We start from the raw sequence: 15973 nt of genomic DNA on the forward strand, positions 1-15973 counted from the left end.
CCCTTCCATTTGAATCTAATTCAATATGATTTGGGTATTGAAAAACAATAAACGAATAGTTTATGTGATGAAAACATTTTCATTTTGATATTTTGGCGTCTAATGGTCACGGCATTTGTTTTTCCATTTGATTGCTTGCTTAAAATATCCTTTCCAAAATCGTGCACATATTCTGATTATCGTTATGATCAGTAAACCATGCATTTGGTATGTTTCTGTGTTTTAACAAAGTGACCCCCAGTTACCCCAGATACACGCTAAAATGACGCTATAGAGACATGTATCTTTCAAAAATTTTCGAGCTCAGACTGAGACCCCCCCCCCCCCCACACACTCCCCTCGCACGATCCACCCGAGTTTTGTCGCGGGCCCTGACTCTTGTATTTATAATGACAGGCAGGTAGTTAGGAACATTTTACAAAAATGTGAAAGCATAGTTTTATTTTAGAATGTATACATCGTATATAAAGTATAAATATAAAACAGTACATTGTAAATTAAATCTATACAAATAAAATGTGTATGTTATCCCATCACGCTTCGTCGCCACAATCCACCTCCACATAATATCAAATTAACCAGCATGGCCCTGTGAATGTTTTAGGCGAATTGGACCTGGGCTACGGGCGAATAACGATTCGTCGCCGAGCTCCATCCCCAGTGGTATCAAACTGACCAGCATAACTCCGTGAATGTTTTAGGCTACCAAATTTGGGCCCTGGGCGAATCTGGACTCCGGGTGAATTCCAACTTACTAAAAACCAGGCATGTGAACTCTCCAGAGATTCAATTCAGAGATTCAATTGTTCGTGCTTAATCAAAACCAATACATGTAATTGGCTGATTTATATACTACATGATGACCGCCAAAGTTCTAATTCCCCTGTAATGGATCTGACAACATAACTAGCCCTATATAATTGAGTGTTGGATCTCTAGAAATAATCTGACGACTTGTTACTCTGGTGTATATCTCATCACCAACATCTAACTCAAATACACCAGAGATATAACTTGAGTGGAAATCAATGTTACTTCTACGTTGTGTTGATATCTGTGTCAAGGTGTGGACACTTTGTAATAATTTCTCCTCCCCATCATTAGGTAGATTATCATTATACCTGTCTACAATATGACTGATGATTTTTAATCCATCAGGCCAGTTAACATCTTCAATCAGTTTAAAATAAATCTGACTGTAGACCAAATAGATACCTTTAGTTTGAACAATTAGACGATCGTGATGTAATTTAACACCTGATAATAAAGATAATGATCTGGTAGGTAATAAATTGTGGACAGGTGGAAGGTTTTCAACATCTAAAAAAAAACAAAAACAAAGACATCACGAATTGTGGTTGTATACGTATATATTACTATGGGGTTATCGATTTAAGAACACGCTGTCCTGTTTAGTTTACTAGGGCTTTGGGGTACATAGGTGCCATAATTGCTATATAAAGATAGATCATTGTAATTCCTTAAGACAACTGACTTCGTGCATATGGGAGGTCCGTCTGTATTGCAAATAAGATTATCGGATCATCAGGTGATCCGGGGTGATCTGGAAATAAACTGGTTCAGTGACGTATTTAATGTCTGGTGATCGAAATTTGACCATAATCTTTGGTACCCATCATTAGTCACGAAATAATCCGTCCTCTCCCAACTAATTTTTAGAAAAATAGGCACGCGGTTTCCATATTTGTGTTTGAATCTAGGGTAAAAGCCTTTGCTGATGATCAATAAGTAAATAGTACCTCGTTGGTTCCCGTAGATCACTCTATTAATTGAATAGGGTGTCCCACCAACAAGATGGTGTTTCAGCAGCAAAGGACAATTTAACTGTAAAGTCAATTATAGTAAGGTAGAACTTGTCAAGGAAAGAGATGCTATTTCACCAAATGAGAAGATTTTCAGGAGAGAGAATGGATTGTTCTCAAAAGACAGAAGATGCCCAGTGGGGAGAGGAGAGGTGACATTGTTTATTATCGGTTGGATGATATCAAGCAGAAACGCAGACATTAAGGATCGGGGAATGTGGTTGTGACCAAGCCAACGAAGACTGTTGCATGGACACATTAGAGAATTTCCCATTAAAAGGCAGGTGGCGTAGTCCACAAGTTGAAACAAATAACCTGGTTAACAACACAGTAGAATGTCCAAATTTTAGACTGTGCTTTTCAACTTACCGTTTTTCCTTGTGTTGTTTTGATGATCAGAGAGATCTGCACCAATTAACATGTGAGCTGCTACTGGTGCCTTGTGTAACAGACTAAATGTCACGTCTTCTGTTTCTTTGTTAGGACTGCCTAAAAAATTGTTAATTGCACACATTATAGTTCGAACGTCGTGTACACGTTTCTATTTCTCAGACAGTGATGTTAAGTGAAAAGTTTAAGATGAACATAATGAACTTACTTGCTAGTAATCTGTTCAGTTGCAATTTGGCTTGAATCTGAAAAAAAAACCAACGTTACAAACATTCGAAATTTGCACTGTTTAAAATTGATTTTCCATCCTGAGAAATTCTACAAATATCCATTATAAAGCAACATCGAAAATCCAGATTTGTAATCCGTAAAATTCCAGCGAACATTTTATTTTTGAAAAATCTCAAAAACTTACATTTATAAAGTTGGATAAAAAAAAATGATACTGTGATTTGTAGATTTATAGACCATAGTTGAACCCCATTTTTAAAAAGGCGATGTAGTTTAAAACTGTTACGGGAGGGAGATAACTCGTCCAATAGTTACACCACCACTGGTAATTCCCTTCCTATTAACTGTATGGCATATATCGGCATAACATCTTATTGAACATACCGGTGTGTTTGTTTTTTATAACCCCAAAGATCCCAACATGTCACAATTATTTGATAAAAATCTTGACGGCGGTTGGCCGTCTCTATTTATTCTAACGAGGTCCAAGAAATATATATAGACCGTGACGTCATTGGGAATTTCCCCGATTACAAGCCTTTTTAATTCCCTCACGATAGTTCCGCCCACAATCATGATATTCACTCAAACCTGTTATTTTCTTCAATTCATGACCAATTAACACGCACACAGCCGACACAGGGGAGCGAGTTAATTATTTAAATAGACGAATTCCAGCAGGAGATAATTACAGCAGTAGACGACGTATATTTCCGCACACGTGTATATTGAAGAAAATGAAATGGGGTTTGTTTAACGTACTACTGTTCGGAAGCGACTTGGGTAATGAAGACGGGCATACGCCATACAGTGTGCTATGAGGGGAATATTTCCTTGGCAGTACGTCCTACTCTTATTTCAAATTCCCACGTGTACACGGAATCATGGTTTTTCGTTCCATCCGAACAGTCCTCTGTCCTGCACTACTGAAAAGGGGAAACTACGTCTGAAAATCTCGAGGAAATTTCTCGACCAGCCCCGGGAGAGAACCCTAGACATCTATGCTTTTGAGCCAGCGTCTTACTGGTTGGGCTACCGCAACTCCTTAAAGAAAATCATATAGCAGCGTATGTCTAACACTTATAATATTTGTTATTTTGCCTGGAATGGGGTAAATAAATATTCTACCTACCATTTTCATCAATAACGTATATTGTTCGGATGTTTTAGCACAGCATTTTAACTTGTTCTCTTCTCTTCTAATTTCTACATTATCTTTCTCTATTTGGTTAACAAAACTTAATTCTGAACACTCCATACAGAACTTTGGTAAATCTTGTCTCACATCATCCACTCTAACCACAGTTTTATAAAGAATCATGACACAGATTCCTATGCCAATTAATATCAACAGGAAAACTATAACACAAAAACCTGTTCGATGTTGATGAGGCTTGGCGTGTCCAGTATCTCTTGTTATAAAGGCTTCAGTAGACGTTGTGTCAATATATTTCATTCCATTAAACCTTGGTACACCCATCGTTTAAACAAACTATTACCTCTTCAAAGTCTTCTGGTAGAAATATGTACAACAACTGTTAAACACAATGTGAATGAATAATAAATGAGTTTTCTCAGAAATGAAGATTACTCATGATTCGCCGGCGGAATACGAAAGAGAAACTACTGTTTCTCCCAAAATGGAAATGGGAACTGAAATGTTCTGTTAATCTCGGAGAACGGTAGATTGGTAGTGACGAGGAATTGACTCAAAAGTCAGTGCTATGTTTTTGGTGCTCATTATTAAATACTGTTTTATTAATCAGCCGAAAGTGATTTTATTTTATGAGAAAACCGCGCTCAATGTCTTTACATTTTTAACACTCGGTCCACCGAAGGAATCCGAATGCATGAGCCGCTGATATCCCAAATAAAGTAAATGGAATGGGGATTAACGCCCTACTGTTCTGATCCGAACTGGGCTAATGAAGACCGCATACGTCATACAACGTCTGTGACGGAAATTTTGCCCGGACAGCGGCACTACGGCCTACTCTTATATCGAATTCCAACTTCAAGGGATCTTTTACGTGCACGCCAATGTGTACACGGGACCCCGGTTTTTCGTCCCATCCGAAAGACTAAACAGCTGTCCTTGTCCGCCCCCCCCCCGCCTTGTATCGCTGACAAGGGAGATAAACTTGCTCGGCCAATGCAGGGATCGAACACCCGACCTACAGGCTAGCGAGCCAGCGTCTTACCCATAGCCACCGTTTCCCATTCCCCCTCCCCCAAATAAAGTAGAGAGGGTTTACTAATATTAAAAATCGATTATCACTTACTCAGTTAATGTACTTTTCTTTCTGCTTTATCTTTTAAATTGTAGATTCTTCACCACTCTAGTATTCAATATACTAAACTGTCCTATCGTGTTCTTCGGCTATTTTGTTATCGTTGCACAACTTATATAACATATTATGTACCCTTTTAATATATTTCATGTCTATTGTGTCACTGGGAATTACCTATAATTTTATTCGTAATTTTAATATATCTATTGCCTTAGAGGTTGTCAAATAACTGCTATACAATCATATATAGGAATCATTCTAGCACTTACAAAATAGATTCACATAAAAATTGGAAATAGTTTCTACTCGCCGACGGTATAGCCTATTTATTTTGGAATTTGTATCATTTCTTGGATTTAAACAGAAAATGATCTATTTGCCAACTGACACAAGTAAATTATAGGATTTGGGGTTATTATTATGTGTATCGATGCCATCACGTATTTTAAGGCTTTATTTTAGCATATCCAAGAGTAATATGACTAAAATAATGCAATATCGCTTTAATGTGAATTCACGTCTCTTTGACCGCCTCCAACTTGTTCCCAAATTTTCGTGTGGAACATGTGGCAACCTCTTGTTGAAAAGCAGTTATGTGGTTAACCATGGAGCAGGTTCAAAATCTGATCTAAAGCAAAAGTAAAAGTAGAAAAGCAAAAGTAAAAGTAGAAAAGCAAAAGTAAAAGTAGAAAAACCCTTCTCATAAAAAGTAGCATGGATATTGGATATTATCGCAGGCTGTTGTCGAATATAACTTCGTGTTATCATAACCTTAACGCCGTAGTCTCTCTCTGCAAGACACAAAAAAACATCAATATGTTAGCACTGTGGTAGGTCTCATCACACCCTTCTCTTCCTATTGACATGCCATTTGTCGGCATGTAACATCTTTATTTAATCTTTATAACGTCAAAGAGCAAAACATATGTTACAGTTATCGAATAAAGCCTTGATGACAGTTCAATATCTCCATTTATTTCTATACGAGCTCAAAGAAACATCCAGGCCGTGACCTCATTTTCAGTGGGGATTTCCCGATCACGTTTGTTAACCACATGATCGTTCCACCTGAAAATCTCGAATATTAACTAAAGCCTGGCAAAATATGAACATATGAACAATTTTCTTAAATTCTAGATCAAAAGCATAATCAATATTGACTTGCCAAAGGTAAGTAAAGGGGAGAAGAGATAATTGCTATAAATAGACGATCTATGTGTACGTTCAAACAAATACTGGGAAAACATTACTAGCACACGACGTAATAACATTTCGTCAACTACTGAAATACATGCATATTGTTAGAATAAATAAAAATAAGTGTAACCCGGTTAGCTTTATTCTTCTGACAAAGGCACAATATTATTATAATAGCTATTTTAGGCAGCTGAGTTATCATTTACGTGGAAATCTGTACAAAAAATAGTATACAGCTTACTGTGTTTCTTTTTTTAACCACGTAATATTTATAAATAGAAATCTATATCAAACTTCGCCGATTTTTAGGGGGATTTTTTTCTTTTCTTCTGTTATTTATTTTTTCTATATGATTCCTGAATTATACAGGTTCTTTACTAACTTGACCTTTCGCGAACACAAAATTCGCTACTTTTCCTATTAACTTTCAGACGCACATGCTTCATAGATATACACTGTATATTGTTTTAAGTCAAACAGCCGGTTTAGACTTGACTCACAGGTCAGTCGGTAGTGATTTATTTGTATGCTATTGAGACATGAGGGATTACTGACAATCGGAGTTGCGGGACCCCATTATAGGGCCAATCACTGCAGTCAACTCAAGTCGACCTGACTATGTATTTTGTGCTGATGTTTTAGCATTTTAACTTGTCCTCTTCTCTAATAATATTAACATTGTCTTGCTCTATCTAGTTAATAAAACTTAACTCTAGACTGCAGGACACACAATACAGAACTTGGATAAATCTTGTCTATTATCACCCTCTCTAACAACAGTTTTATAAAATACATAATCCATAATCCAAGAAGTTGCAGTCCGCTAAGCGCGAATATCGACAATATCCAATATCTTTCTGATGTAAATCCATATTTCTAGTTTCGCCAAAATCGGATAAAAATTGTGAACCGTAGAGCGTGGACGATGTGGACGAGCGGTCAGGGGCGAGTACAATATACACGTACATCCACATGAAAATGTGGGAGTATAAAAACTGCTTGATTTTGATGGCCGTGGTTAGTCATGTCTTTCTTTTTATGAAGGCTTCGGTAGACGTTGAGTTAACATTTTTCACTAAACCTTGATGCAGCCCGCCCTCGGGGCATCATAGGAAGGGAGCGCTACAAAATTTTTTCCAGTGCCATTAATCTGCAGTTGAGCGAACCTACCAAGGATTTTTTTTAGCAATAAATCTTTCAAAAAAGATGTTTTAATTTAGGCATACATGTAAATTTTGTTTCATTTCAAAATAAAAGTTTATGTTATGGTTCAATATCGTTTCATTTTCAAATTACATTTCCATGGGGAAACCATATTTGTTTTGGTGTTTAGAGTATCTAAATTTCTTAATAATCCTGGTTTTAATTTTGAAAGTCTTCTTGTAGAAATCGGTGTAGCCTTGAACATATGTTTTATGGGGAATTATAAAGTGCGGCAGTGAGTCAGTGATGAATAAGCTTTACCAGGAAAAACCTATTATTCAGTAAATGATTGAAAGATATTTATACCCCGGAACCACCTACTTGCTCTCAAAATAAATTATTGCTTGAACGTGTAATGAATTCAATTCAGTTGTCGGTTTATTGATTTACGTGATTTAAGTGTTTTATCAAGTCTGTCATTTTGAAAAGCCCCATAGAAAACCTCTCAACGATTTAATTTCCATTCCGCGGGTAACTAGTCTGTTTACTACTTTTAGTTTCGTCTTAGACCTACATGTTGGACGACCGTCGTCTCGACAATATACTGGAACATGCTGCAGACTGCATTTATCATTTGATCTTTTTGAAATGTACATATTATATTGTGTCCATTAGTGAGATGCAGAAGCCCATTGAAGACATGCTTTCAAGATACTTTCACACGAAAGTATTTTTCAGGTAGTTGTTAGAATACATTAGTTGTGGTATATTATGGAAAGAAGAGACACTCAATCTAACAAGAAAAATATTGGATTTCATTGAGGATATTAAACGCCCAACGATTAAACTGCAGGAAAAGAAGTTGGCACAGGATAATAGGGATTTGAACAAACTTTTGATAAATTAGTTTGAATATGTTTTAGTCCAAATATATGATTAAATCACACCGTTTGTATGCTGGAAGGCATCTTTAAATACCCAATCTCATATCTCAGACCCGTAAATGCAGTTTCCTGGTACATGTAACTATAAATAATGTTTATCTGTCACACTTTGAAAGCTTGGTAATAAGTGATAGGAAATATTTATTTCTATTTTTATCTCGTTTTCGTCATTTTAGACACGAAAGCAAACCGTTATTAGTCTATTATTACGTGTTGTTCTTTCCTGGGAATAGAAACAAAACAGTCCACTAGAGGGGGCGAGAGAGAGAGAGAGAGAGACCCAAACACGTGCGCACACACGCAACTTAGGCCATTTCGGGACTTACCAATGGTCGGATTTTATTTCAATAATTCGCTTGTGCGCATGGATCTTTAACAATTGGAGGAACCAAGAGACCCTATTCCTTTTCACGTACAGCCCGAGAAACGAAAACACACCACTCGACTAATGGACAGACCGTATGATCTAAAGTGCACGCGCAAGATTATGTCTCACACTGTAGCATAGTGTCAATAGCCGATTTAGTGTGGGGTCGCTGGATAGTCTTGAATAGTTGATACCGTAGTGTCATACAACATGTTTGACAGCAGAAAGCAAAAAACATTCAACTGTTACTCAGCTTTAACTCGGGTCATTTCCTAATGCCTCTGTAGCTTACTTAAATATCATATTAATTAATTGGTCTATTTCTCACAATCTATTTATCAGACAAACTGATATGCTTCCAATATTGCCTTACTTTTACAAGGAAAAAACTCAAAATAATTTAGTTTGTCAATATGCTTCTTTATAATATTTTGCTTGATTATCAATCTATATAATTTTTTACCAGCTATGTTGAGTGTAATGTCGAAGACCTTTAAGCAAAAAATCCAGTTAAGAACACCATCACCAGAAGACCAATGACTGCATTGATATTCATAAATGTCTTCCATTTTGGTTTTTCATAAAGAAATTGTCTAATTTGTTTTCGGGATATATGCGGTGTGACATTTTCTTGTTGCTTTTTAGGTATACCGCATATAAATCTGACCCAATATTTACAATCCTTGGTTTCGTCGTCCTCTACAATAATATCTTCGCTAGATTTCAGTTTCATATCTGAAAAAGTTTAATATTACTCGTATATTTCGCATATTTTCTGCGATCGGCTAGCCGATCGTAAATGGCAATCAAACTGTAAAGTTTATCAAACAAAAAGAAATGAAATGAAATGGGTTTTTAGCGTCCTATTTTTCTGCACCGACTAGGCTAATGAAGACGGGCATACACCATGCAATGTGATATGAGGGAAATTTTTACGTGCAAGCCAACGTATGCACGGGACCTCGGTTTTTGTGTCATACGACCGACTAGACAGCTGTCCCTGTCAGGCCCTCAGTCATGCACCACTGGCCAGGGGGAACCACGCCGGAAAATTCAGAGACTTTTTGTTGGCCAACTCGGCGGCTAACCCGAAACCTCCAGACTAGCAAGCCAGTGTCTTATTCACTGAGTCATTATTTGTTCGTCAACACGGTGGCTAATCCGAGACTTCCAGACTAGCGAGTCCGCGTCTTACTCCCGAGCCATTGCGGCTTCCTCCCACAAAAAGCCAAGTTGGTGTAGTAGTAGGTGACAAGGTATGGTGTTTTCTAAAAAAAAACGTAGCAGATAAAGTAGTTTATCCAAAAATTGATTAAACATACATTATGCAAGAGCTAAATCTGCCTATTGCACGTCTTTCTGCAGGCCTGAAATGTTTTCTAAATTATTAATTAGACATTAATTAACTGATCCAGGCCATAATCAAGTCTCGATGGCATCGGATTCAACCATATTTTGATTTAATCTAAAAATGGAGGAGCTCGAACAACCAGTACGGTGGTTGCAATTATTGCACACGTCTTGTCAAACCTTCAAAGGCTAATATCTTCGCTCGCAATAGAGTAATTTGACCGAAATTTTCGAATTATTCATTTTACATTATCTATTTTAGAACTATTATTATTTTATTATAGCATGAATGACTACTTCTTTATCTAAATCTTACATAATGTATATTTAAACATACATTATGCAAGAGCTATATCTGCCTATTGCAGATCTTTCTTTAGGCCTGAAAGTTTAATGTTATATAAACTATTAATTAGACATTTATTAACATGAGAAGACCTTAATCAATCCTCGACGCCATCTTATGAGTCCGATTTTCACTGGATTTGAAACCGATCTGCTGCTCAACGCTCATTGATTAAATGCAAAAGTGGATAATCGAGACTATGTTTTTATCGTATCGACTTTAGTAATGATGGTCGGGGCTAGGCCTAAAATTCATTCGTCAATATCTCGGTTCAGAGTGGGGCAATTTGACTGAAATTTTCAGTATATTCCCTTTACATTATCTAGTTTTAACTATTATAGTGAGAACTGACGACTCTTTCTCCAATCTTCCATAACGCATCTTTAATGATTTTCATATGTCGCCACTTACTACGCCATAACAATCGCGGAGCGGGAGTATGATTTCTTGAATTAAATCGGTAAAATATGTCGACAGTTAAAAATGATTTATATGTGACTGGGTTGGCGCTCTTTATCGACAGTAACGCGTGTAATGTAGATATCGCTAGCCTGGACCCCATTTCATCGTAATACAGATAAACTTTACCAGAATCCTCATCCAGGGGACTGTTGGGATTTTCCTCCACGTGATTTGGGGAATTATCTTCGAGCTTATCTATCCTTGTCCAGTATGTTACACCACGTAACTAAAACAAACAAAATATAAAACTTCATACATTGACAATGGACAGGTACAGTGATATGAATTAAATCGAGCGTGAAAAACATGCAAGAGAATATGCTGAAAATTTCTGTCAAATTCAGACCTCAAAAGTGCACGCGTTAGACCCCCCCCCCTCCAACAAACTACTACTTCTGGTCAATTCCTTACTAATTATACCAAATTCCAGTAATCTAACCTGTTCTTCTGTAGGCGCTTTACTGATGAAATTAAATATAACTATACTTGTACACGTTATACTAACCGGGTCTTTTGTAGGAGCTTTACTAATATTAAAAACTAAATATACTAACCTGGTCTTTTGTGGGAGCTTTACTAATTAAACTAAATATAACTATACTCATACACGTTATAATTAGACTCATTGCACAATAATATGTATAATGGACATAAAGTAAGACTGAAGGACGAGATTCTTCTTCTCCACATTCTGGTGCTGGATAACTGAAATCTACTGCCATTCGTATCACTCCACAGACATGCCCAACAGCAATTCCCCAAAAAGCGCCCTGAAAAAATAATAGTTTACTAACACCATGCTTAAATAACACTCATCTTTTTATAATTTATTTACATGGAATTTCTTCTCATAACATTCTAAAATTTTAATGTTAGTCAAGTTGATAAAATGAAAGACAATCGGGGGTTTTCTAACTGCTAGTTAACTTTTTGGCAGGTAAATACTCACATTTTCATTCATTCTTTTCCAGAACACCGCCATAACAAATAACGATGTAATAGGCGTACCAAGATATCCCTGAACAGCGTTGATATAATTAAAGAGTTGTCCCCCCTGTGAAGATTTAACAAGTGGAATCCACACAATACTCACGCCACATAAGACAAGGACGCAAAATCTACAAATAAAAATGTACGGAAGCTTATATTAGAATAATGACTTTATCATAACTACCTCTGGGTTGTCATAACCTACTAATTTATAAAAAAAAATACGGGTGTATTTCTACAGAGCTACAAGATGAGAATCGATCTAAATGTAAAACGGACACATTTCTTTGGCGGCGAAAATGCCGTGGGTCCGATCTTCTACGATATACATGTAGTTGCTTTCTAGATTTACTGTTATACCTTCCTACTATAAGTAATTCTCTTTCTTGTGCTACAGGTCGCATCCTCCGCCATAGATCCATGGTGAATAATGTACTGGCGCTATTAAAGATGGACGTCAGAGAACTCATTATAGCTGATAACATGACCGCCATTAATAAACCCCTTAAACCTGAAACAGTTAGTACAGTTAGTCTTGTATTCGTCACGAATGACATTGGAAATCTTCGTATATGTCAATGCTAAAGGAGAAGATAGAAATTTAGTGACGAGATAAACACAACCAAATACCACATATGAAAATTGTTCTAAAAGAAAAATCTCCAGAACTTCCTCTGGATTAGCAAATTAGTAAACGCAATCTGGGCACAAACAAGGGCGATAATAGGAGAATTACACTTACCTACTGGTAGTAATTCAAGTACTAATTTCGGATAGGCTATATTGGAACAACCAACAGCATTTTCACAAAATTTCTCACATTCCGCCGGATCTACACAAGCAATAAAATCTGAAAAATAAGTTTAAAGGAGCTAAATCGCTAATATTTGGGGCCTAGTAATTGACACGCTTTATAATAATGTAATATGGATGTATATAAACTGATTTACATTCAATCGTTTCTGTTTTACTGTAATTGCTAATCATTTATGTTCGGCGAAATACGCCAGAAGTCTCAATCGAATGGCAATCTCTAACATCTGGTTGTTCCAGTCTAGTATTTATTGCACATGCTCTCTAGATAGGAATATGACGTCACCGTTTGACATAACTTGTGGAATATATCTAGCCTCGTTCTTCGAGTCCCCTATTACAAATGGCACTGAAACGCATTATGATACACGATTCGTGTACCAATAGTAAAAATGTTTATTTTGTCTTAAATATTGGATATCAGAAGCCCATCTTTTCCCGGTAAGATCACAACATCAGTGTTGATTTAAATTGACAAATATTTCATATTTTCAATGTCTGAGAATTTGGATGAAATTGAGTTAGAGACTTAGCTACTTTAAGATTAGAGATATGTATTTTTCGGTGAGGGAACACCCAAAAAGGACGATGGTTTTGTTTCCCAGATGAATCCATCACGCAAGGGTCCCTGTGTGTTTGAACCTTTATTTCAATGTCAGTTTTCGAGTCGATGTTATAGTTGGGTTGAAATAATAATTGAGAGTAAGCACCAGAGGACACCGGCGAGTTGAGACAGTCGATATATATATATCATATTTAAAAGTTTCTAAATTCAACTCTCAGGATTATATACACCAAGAAATACCAAGATTTGGATGTTAGAATCTATATTTTAATAACATTTGAAATTTGCCAAGATCTTTCAGACTTAGGCGTCTTCGGGGCTATGTGTACAAAAGACAATAACGTCGCTTAGTTACATAATAGCCCGACGTCAATAAGAGGTCATCATAGAAAATTTCTATGGAGGTCATAACCAAAGCCCTGTAGGCCTATAGGGAAAGTTACGACAACTCATTTACAGGCGCCATTTTGGGTCCCAACTATGACGCCATAAAAACTATGACGTCATGGCGTCATGTAGGTTTACTTAACAAATCGTTTTATTTTTTTCTTGGTATAACGTTTTACGGGCTACAATTTATACTAAACAAATTGCAAAAGAAATCAATGCGGTTTGGTTCAATGATAATATGTCAGACAAAATCATACTCAAAATCGACCAAGGCAAAATGACATGATTAACATAATTCAATTTGGCGTTCTTCGGGAATTATCGAGAGCGCTATATCGTAATCAGTGTCTTTCAGTGGTGGTAGGATAAATAATTTATTTTTAAATTCCTCAAACACAGAGTGGTTATGCAAGCGAAGTGTGTCGAAAAATCGAATTTGACAAAACATCAATTTAAAAATGTATTTTTCATTTGATGGCGGGCATTTCTTTCAAAGTAACTGCCAAATTAAAAAAAAAAAGAAAATAAAACCCCATTAATTTGGTAATAAAAGGGCAGCGATAATCTCAAAAATTTAATTTCGAGAATTCTTGATGGTAGAAATTCAAAATGGTGGAATTTTCATTAATCGTCATTTCTTTCCGTTGGGTATGACTTGTAATATGTGGTATATTAATCACGAAATGACATAGTTGCTCTTAAATGAATATATTGTTAACGCGCTTTAAACATCTAGATGCAAAAGACAAGGTGTAAAAACTTGATGTTATAAAACACATTATTTATTCAGCTCGACGCAAGATTTGAAATGAATAGATGCGGTTCGTTTAACTTGAATGTAGATATATCATGCATATATAGTACCTTTCGGTTGAATCATATCATAGGAATATCTTATTTGATAGTTTTACGTATTTGTCGACATTAAGGTGTACATGTTCTATAGTTCCATTTAGCCTATACATTTTCTTGTTTCACTTGACTAAACAAAACACTGATAAATGTTGAGATGTGTGGAACATGCTCGAGGCGATTTGTAACAGGCACGATATACTCTTTAAAAAAAAGGTAGGGGATATTAAAATGCAAATACCTATGCAGGTTGTAATATGTGTAGTCATGGACACTAGACATGCTTTGAGAGTATGTTCACATATGAAGAACTTATCGCCCCAACAGATCCACTGAGCGGCACATGCGACACGCAATAGCACCATACACGAGGGTTCATTGTCAAATTTGACACTTCAAGGAAGGGTTGATGAAAACTGCCGCGTGCTGGTGTATCTATCCATGTTTGCTTTCCTATCGGTTCTTGCATAATAGCGTATCTTTGCTTTAGTGTGTTACGTTTAATTTGATCGGGAGATGTGTTCGTCGAAGTCAACGGACAACACTGCAAGAATTAGCCGTCGCACTGCAAGAGGAGTGGGTCAGATTGCCCCAAATCGTGACTGGACAGTTCATTAAGAGCATGCCACGACGAATTGCTGAATGCCTGAGGATTGGTGAAGCAATTACTCATTTTTAAGACAAAAATCAAAAACGTTCATTTTCACTTTTGACGGTGTATCTATTTGCGAGTGTAAAGGGACCGTCAGATAAGCCGCCTATATGAAATGTTTATATTCATGTGTAGGGCATTGGCCTTTTATTAACATACACTGGTTACCTCTAATAAAAACAGCAGTGCATTTCCGCAGTTTTGTATTGTTTCTGAATATCTCCTATGATTATTTCACTGGGTATGGGACGCAAATACCCAAAGGTGTCGGACAAACTCTAAAGCAACTGCGTCTCCTTCACTGGGCACCTTCAATGTATGTCTACCCGTGGAATAACATGTACATTATTTGTATCTGTTAAATTTGTGAGGTTTATATATTAGATTGATATTATTATTTATTCATGGGCGCAGGGGCGGATTGGGGCCGGGAACCGGCTCGGGCTCCCGTGTCGGAGCGGCCCCTTTTACTGACCGCGAAGCCCGGATGGGGGGCCCGGGGGCTCTCCCCCATTAAATTATGAAAAATGAACCCCAAATATGCGATTTGGTGGCATATCTAATTATAATCTCTGTCAAATAATATATCTCATCAATCGATTAATTTAGGCCAAAACCCCGACCTGCAAGTAATTTACAACCATCAACCTGTGAAATTATCATATCGTCATATTAATTAACGTATTATCATTGTATCGTCAAGACCAGCAACATCAAATTCTGCTGAGGCCTTAAAATTGATTATTTTTTTTTAGTTACGAACCATCGGCAGACGTTTCTGGCGACAGCGTCGGGTGAATCCCATGAAATTTTCGGATGAAATTCGGAATCCCCATCGCAGGATTCCGAATTCCGGCCAACACCCAGCCCAGAAAGTCTATTATACCAGCCCATTCCAGACCCTAGTGATGGCGTGGCGACAGCGTCGGGTGAATCCGATGAAATTTTCGGATGAAATTCGGAATCCCCATCGCAGGATTCCGAATTCCGGCCAACACCCAGACCAGAAAGTCTATTATACCAGCCCATTCCAGACCCCAGTGATGGCGTGGCGGCCCGTTAAAGTCACCGGCCACATACAACATGATCATCATCGCTCCATATAATGTTCAGCAGAAAAGGTTTTTTAAGACGAATTGGACAAAACTTATTTTTTTCATTTTTTGT

At 37.0% G+C, this 15973-nt stretch overlaps 2 protein-coding genes and 1 long non-coding RNA gene across 13 annotated transcripts in view; 1 reads left to right on the plus strand and 2 right to left on the minus strand.

The window, feature by feature from the left end:
• Positions 1 to 424: 424 nt before the first annotated feature.
• Positions 425 to 4886, minus strand: LOC130010364 (tumor necrosis factor ligand superfamily member 10-like). 3 transcript variants are annotated; one of them, XM_050562995.2, is made up of 5 exons: positions 4727 to 4886; positions 3577 to 3957; positions 2422 to 2458; positions 2193 to 2312; positions 425 to 1320 (listed from the first exon to the last, which is right to left on the minus strand). In XM_050562995.2, the coding sequence occupies exons 2-5, from the start codon at positions 3922 to 3924 to the stop codon at positions 875 to 877; spliced, it is 951 nt and encodes a 316-aa protein (XP_050418952.1). In that variant the 5' UTR covers positions 3925 to 3957; positions 4727 to 4886; the 3' UTR covers positions 425 to 874. The 3 variants fall into 3 exon arrangements, with proteins under 3 accessions (XP_050418952.1, XP_050418944.1, XP_050418941.1); XM_050562987.2 differs by having other exon boundaries at positions 3577 to 3979; XM_050562984.2 differs by lacking the exon at positions 4727 to 4886 and having other exon boundaries at positions 3577 to 4047.
• Positions 4887 to 5530: 644 nt separating this feature from the next.
• Positions 5531 to 12490, plus strand: LOC126832301 (uncharacterized). 2 transcript variants are annotated; one of them, XR_007684653.2, is made up of 3 exons: positions 5531 to 5565; positions 11516 to 11676; positions 11932 to 12490. It is a non-coding gene; the product is annotated as an uncharacterized LOC126832301 (long non-coding RNA). The 2 variants fall into 2 exon arrangements; XR_007684652.1 differs by lacking the exon at positions 5531 to 5565 and adding an exon at positions 5770 to 5905.
• LOC126832165 (sodium/glucose cotransporter 4) overlaps positions 8812 to 15973 on the minus strand; it is a 48652-nt gene continuing 41490 nt past the window's right edge. For 4 of the 8 annotated variants that reach the window (XM_050562882.2, XM_056099766.1, XM_056099770.1 and 1 more), the window contains 6 exons: positions 12277 to 12384; positions 11895 to 12045; positions 11494 to 11662; positions 11099 to 11314; positions 10671 to 10770; positions 8812 to 9121 (listed from right to left, as the gene is read on the minus strand). In XM_050562882.2, coding sequence (XP_050418839.1) covers positions 8880 to 9121; positions 10671 to 10770; positions 11099 to 11314; positions 11494 to 11662; positions 11895 to 12045; positions 12277 to 12384 — 986 coding nt within the window. In that variant the 3' untranslated portion in view covers positions 8812 to 8879. Of the gene's footprint in view, positions 9122 to 10670; positions 10771 to 11098; positions 11315 to 11493; positions 11663 to 11894; positions 12092 to 12181; positions 12385 to 15973 lie in introns of those variants that run through there. The other 4 variants (XM_050562907.2, XM_056099780.1, XM_056099785.1 and 1 more) reach the window with 4 other exon arrangements.

This window comes from Patella vulgata, chromosome 1 (assembly GCF_932274485.2).
Source record: "Patella vulgata chromosome 1, xgPatVulg1.2, whole genome shotgun sequence".
NCBI lineage: Eukaryota > Metazoa > Mollusca > Gastropoda > Patellidae > Patella > Patella vulgata.